Source organism: Etheostoma cragini, chromosome 7 (assembly GCF_013103735.1).
Source record: "Etheostoma cragini isolate CJK2018 chromosome 7, CSU_Ecrag_1.0, whole genome shotgun sequence".
Lineage (NCBI taxonomy): Eukaryota > Metazoa > Chordata > Actinopteri > Perciformes > Percidae > Etheostoma > Etheostoma cragini.
This window is the reverse complement of record NC_048413.1, coordinates 27193117-27199210: the sequence shown is the minus strand read 5'-3', so window position 1 is coordinate 27199210 and position 6094 is coordinate 27193117. Positions and strand designations below refer to the sequence as shown.

The window sequence follows — 6094 nt, the reverse complement described above, 5'->3', positions numbered from 1 at the left end:
CCTCCCTCTCTCCCCCATCCCCCTCTCTCTCTCTCCACATCTAATAGCTGGAGAAGGTACTGGTTAAACAGCAGTTGGACGTGTCTTGTGTCTCGCGTTGGATTTTGTTGTAAAGCAGCGGGATAACATCCTGTCTGTGCGCATGCGCCACGCCCACTTGCAATCCTGCCAAAAAATGATGACCCAGCTGTTCTGTGGACATGAGCCCTTGCACGTAGCCTGTATCCCGCATACCAGGCCTACAAACAGGGGATACTAACACCATAATGAGGCTTTTCTATAAAAATGTCACAGAAAGCAAAAAGGCAAGAGAAAAAAGTAAGTTTAGGAGCAGAGATTTATTAAAACCTGCACAATAAACCTGACCCAGATACAGTATTAAGGGACCACTAAGGTCTATATAAAGAGACTTCAGATACAGTATTAGGGACCACTAAGGTCTATATAAAGAGACTTCAGATACAGTATTAGGGACCACTAAGGTCTATATAAAGAGACTTCAGATACAGTATTAGGGACCACTAAGGTCTGTATAAGACCACCATGTCATGGGACCTTTAAATAATTTTCAATTTAAAAAACACAATACACAGGTGTACACAGTATACTCAATAAGAAAACGTCAGGATTTCCATATACCCATTTTAAAATGTGCATTGACACACAACAACATACTTTGTATTATTATTTTAATATATTTTGAATTGTTTTTATCTTTGCATAGGCTAAACAAAGGTGTTTTTGTCGTAAATTGGTGCATAAAAGTGTATCAGAATACAGGAAATTAAGTCTTTGACACTCAACATTTTCCTGGGGGGACACCCAGACCCCCCCACTATGAGATGCCCCCCCCCCATCCGGGTCCATACATATACAGAACAGTATACCCACTACAACACATTAGACTGCACCACACAAAACTATTCGTTTCGAAACTACTGTTTTATTAATCTGGGGAAATAAAAGAAAAGGCTTAATTTTATTATAAAATGAACATTGAATATTACATATTCAGTCCGTTTTTAATTGCTAGTTATTTTTTAAAATATAAAAGTATTTGAATCTAGATCTATTTGCCTTTCCTGCACCATATGTATTTTCCTTTTTAATAAATAAATAAATAAATACTTCTTTTGCGACATTTCCGGTCACGGCTGTTATTGACTGTCTTGCTTTACGGTAGTTGTGACAAGGAAGTTAACTGTCTGCTGGTTGCAGAGTTATTAGGAAAGTCACGCGATGTTTTCTAGCTGAAGGCAAACAAAAAACGAAATTACCTTAATTACGACAACTTAACGACTAGCACACACGCCAGCGGAAGGTATGACAACAACCGCCATGCGAGAAACAATAACTCATTTTAAGCAGTTTCCGTTCCCGGCGCTAGCTAGCTAGCTAGCTAGCTACGAAGCTAGGCTAACTTAGCCAGAAGCTAACGCAGCCAGTTTGTCAGCTTTCGTTGCGGGATAACGACATGTTTTGAGTGCGAAAGGTTTGGGTTAGATTCGTCAAATTTCCATGTGACATCCCAACAGCTGGGTCCTGTTTCCAGACGCTGATTCACAGCTGGACTTCCGTCATTTACACACACACACACACACACACACAATGTGGCTTCAGCAGAGACTAAAGGGGCTACCGGGGTTGTTATCGAGCAGCTGGGCGAGAAGAGCCCTCATAGGACTGCTGCTGTTCCTCATCTTCTACTGGTACCTGGGGGCGGAGAGGAGGTGGAGGCTCTTCAGCGGCTCGGCCATGCCCGGCGGGAAGGCGGGACAGTGCCTGCTGGCGGAGATCCACAGGTGGAAGTCTCTCGTGGACAGAGGAGAGGGGATATACAGCACGCCCCAGGAGCAGCTAGACACACCTTTTATATCAGGTAAACGGGGGGAGGGGGGGTGTAACTACATGTACTCAAGTACTGGACTTAACACTCATGTTGTCTTCATGTTGTCTTCATGTTGTCTTCATGTTGTCTTCATGTTTCCCTCATGTTTTCCCCATGTTGCCGTCATGTTGTCCTCATGTTGCCCCCTGTTGTCCTCATGTGACCCTCATGTTGTCTTCATGTTGTCCTCATGTGACCCTCATGTTGTCTTTATGTTGTCCTCATGTTGTCCTCATGTTGTCTTCATGTTGTCCTCATGTTGCCCTCATGTTGCCTTCATGTTGTCCTCATGTTGTCCTCATGTTTCCCTCCTGTTGTCCTCATGTGACCTTCATGTTGTCTTCATGTTGTCCTCATGTTGCCCTCATGTTGCCTTCATGTTGTCCTCATCTTGTCTTCATGTTGTCCTCATGTTGCCCTCATGTTGCCCTCATCTTGTCTTCATGTTGTCCTCATGTTGTCTTCATGTTGCCCTCATGTTGTCTTCATGTTGTCCTCATGTTGCCCTCATGTTGTCTTCATGTTGTCTTCATGTTGTCCCCATGTTGTCCTCATGTTGCCCTCATGTTGTCCTTATGTTGTCTTCATGTTGTCTTCATTATGTCCTCATGTTGTCATCATGTTTTCTTCATGTTGCCCTCATGTTGTCCTCATGTTGTCCTCATGATGTCCTCATATTGCCCTCATGTTGTCTTCATGTTGTCCTCATGATGTCCTCATGTTGTCCTCATGTTGTCTTCATGTTGTCTTCATTATGTCTTCATGTTGTCTTCATGTTGTCTTCATTATGTCCTCATGTTGTCCTCATGTTGTCCTCATGTTGTCTTCATGTTGCCCTCATGTTGTCTTCATGTTGTCTTCATTATGCCCTCATGTTGTCCTCATGTTGTCCTCATGTTGTCCTCATGTTGTCCTCATGATGTCCTCATATTGCCCTCATGTTGCCCTCATGTTGCCCTCATGTTGTCCTCATGTTGTCCTTATGTTGTCTTCATGTTGTCTTCATTATGTCCTCATGTTGTCCTCATGTTGCCCTCATGATGTCCTGATATTGCCCTCATGCTGTCTTCATGTTGTCTTCATTATGTCCTCATGTTGCCCTCATGTTGTCTTCATGTTGTCTTCATGATGTCCTCATGTTGTCCTCATGTTGTCCTCATGTTGTCCTCATGTTGTCCTCATGTTGTCCTATATCAATGTTCTTTTTAATTCCCCAAAATAACATGATTGATTCCACCCAACGCTCTTTGCCAAGTACAAATCTCTACTTTCATTAATTTTGGGGCGTCTTATTCAATTTTATAGCATTGTAAAACAAATGGAAGTGTTTTTGAAATAGTATTGAGTAAAAGTTGACATATTCCAGTCTGTGATTATCATCAACATCCATTCCTTTAATTTTAGTCTCAATAATTCCTAATTTCTGCTTTTCTAACTCAAACATTAGGTATAATTTCCTATAAATGAGCTTTATTGACCATATAATCGAAAATTAACTGTAAAACTAAAGTGAATAAGTTAGTGTTACGTAGTGTTAATCCTCAAAAAGTGGAAAAAGTGTTGAAAAAATTGACAAAAACATAAGAAAAAGTTGAAAACATTGATTAAAAAAGCGTCATCAAAAGTGTGGACTTTCAATTTTGACGGGAAGACAACACGAAGGTTAAGTACAAATGTTGAGGTACTTGTACTTCACTTGAGTCTGTTATTCCTCACGCCACTTTCGACTTCTACTCCGCTACATTTCAGAGGGAAATATACTTATTTTATTGAGATTTAGCTGAATTTTTTATGTACTTTATGCTTAAAATTGACATCACGATTCTCTGCCACGATTGTTTTTTTTGCACATATGAACCATGACAAGACAAAACAAATTGGCACTACCCAACATAGATTTTTTTGGGCACTCAAAGCACGTAGCGCATCACCACGAGCCTGTAAACCCCGAGGCTTCATACATACAGTCTCACAGAAGAAAGTAGTAGTTGCGATGCAGTCGGCTCGTAAAATTAGATGCAAATCAAAGTTATTTCAAAATTAAATCGCGACTGGGTGAGTAAAGATTACGATTTTATAACGATTAATCGTGCAGGACTAGCATCAAACACTTAATTTCCTGCATTATGATGAATTTTTCTGCATCAATGGATGTTGCAAATGACTTTTATTTATGTAAAGGAAATTTAGTTGCTTTACCCATTAAGATGTCTGCACGCAAAACACACGTACAGTAGTTTATAAGATACAATGTTTTATTAATTATTAAACTAGCCAAGAATATAACGGCCTACAAGTCCAGCTGAGATGATGACACCATTAAACACACGCAACTGTTTGAATCCTTTCCAGTTTTTAAAATGTGAGGATTTTTAATACTTTAAGTACATTTTCTTGATGATACTTACATACATTTACTTATATAACATTTCCAATGCAGGACCTTTACTTGTAACAGAGTGTTTTAACAGTGTGGTGTTAGTACTTTTACCTAAGTAAAGGATCTGAACACTTCTTCCACCTTTGCAGGTAACGGCCATATCCTTATTGACATTGACTCTAACAAACTGTGGGTGGCGTCGTCTTCACAGCCCGGCTCGGCTCCGGTCCACCAGACAGAGTACTCCCCGAGAGTCGGGGTCCATCTGGAGGGGAAGCGCGTCGAGGTCCAGGCCACCATGCTGTGGTTCCGCAAAGGAGCCGTGCTGTCGGTCCGCTGTGCCTTACCCGCCGCGCTGCAGTCGGCCCGGGACTGCGTCACCATCAGAGAGGAGTTTATCGCGCACAGAAGCAGACCCAACGTCTACCTCCAGCGAATCCACATAAACAACCCGTCTGACAAGGCCGTCAACTTGGACGTGTTTTATAGCAACCCCTCCTTCGGGGGCAAGTTCTCCTCCAGCGTGGAGAAACTGGAGGACCGAGAGATCGTGCTGTCCTCCGGCCGAGTGCCCGTGGAGAACAATCGCATTGTTCTGGTGGTCGTGGTCACCAAGAAGATCAACGCCAGGATCCAGGTTCCTGCTAAGTTAGAGCACAAAGACAACATCTTGTCAGTGGTGTGGACGTCGGAGCCCATCGAGCCCTCCAAGCTGGATGAGACCTTCGTCGCCCTCAGAGACGGAGCCAAAAGGGAGCTGGGCGAGCTGCTGAGGGCCAACGTGGACGAGCTGGTTGTAGATCACCAGCAGGCCTGGGTGGACCTCTTCATTTCAGGTGAGCAGAGGTTGTAGCAGGGGCGGAGGCGGAGAGAGTGGGGCAGCTTCTGTTTTCTGAAGAGAGGCTTGCAATAATGTCATGAAACAAAACACTCAAAGGAAAATGTAACATTTATTCATGCTGAACCTGTACTGAGTTGCTAAAAGTTATATTTCATCTGCAACTGTGGATTCAAACTCAGAAACGAGCACGCTGAAAGTGACGTGTCGTGTGCACATGGCTAGGGAATGTCAAGAACACCTAGGGCTGGGTGATGAATTAAATGCTTTTCATTGCGTCCTTATCATCGAAAGATGCCGTGTTACGGCTGTGAGACGTCCAGCAAAGTGCTGCCGGGAGGGACTAAACACCGAGATGCATAAACACGCTGTGACGCGCTTGACATTGAACTGCAATGATGTGTTCCTCCCACTGTAAAAGACAACTAGTTTCCAAATGGATAATTACTTTGTGTTGATATAAGCTCAAAAAACTCAGGTGAACAGGTGAAGAAAACAAATATGTTCTCACTAGCGCTCAAGCTGCGATGAACACCTAATATATAATATACCGATATAATATTATAAATGAGACATACAGTATGTTGCTCCTACATGCCCTGTCATTCAAAACCAAGTTTCAATACCTAAGGAGTAAATGTCACCAGTGTCAGGGAGCCAATCAGCACGCAGCATGCTTCTACCGTGCTCTGATGTCTGTGATTGGCTGTTCCATGTCGAGTAAACACACAGGAAAGCTCTACGTTAGACAGAGGCAACCCCCCAATAATCAAAACTGGGCTCTTCTACCCCCCAAAGCTTTTGTTCTTTCAATTTTTTTTTAAAGATTATTTTTTTGGGCTTTTCCCTTTGTTGACGGTGGATAGACATGAAAGGGGGAGAGAGATGGGGGAGGACACGAGCAAAGGGCTGCAGGCCGGACCCTAACCCGGGCCGCTGCAGGACTCGGCCTACATGGGGAGAACGCTCTTACCGGGGGGGGGGGGGG

General features: G+C 43.2%; 1 protein-coding gene across 1 annotated transcript in view; it reads left to right on the top strand.

Moving 5' to 3' along the window:
* The window catches only part of kiaa2013 (KIAA2013 ortholog), a 20784-nt gene that overhangs the window by 5921 nt on the left and 8769 nt on the right, over nucleotides 1-6094 (top strand). Inside the window, exons 2-4 of the mRNA XM_034875832.1 lie at nucleotides 1316-1321; nucleotides 1396-1879; nucleotides 4418-5104. Of these exons, the coding sequence (XP_034731723.1) occupies nucleotides 1609-1879; nucleotides 4418-5104 (958 nt within the window). The 5' untranslated portion in view covers nucleotides 1316-1321; nucleotides 1396-1608. The remainder of the gene's footprint in view (nucleotides 1-1315; nucleotides 1322-1395; nucleotides 1880-4417; nucleotides 5105-6094) is intronic.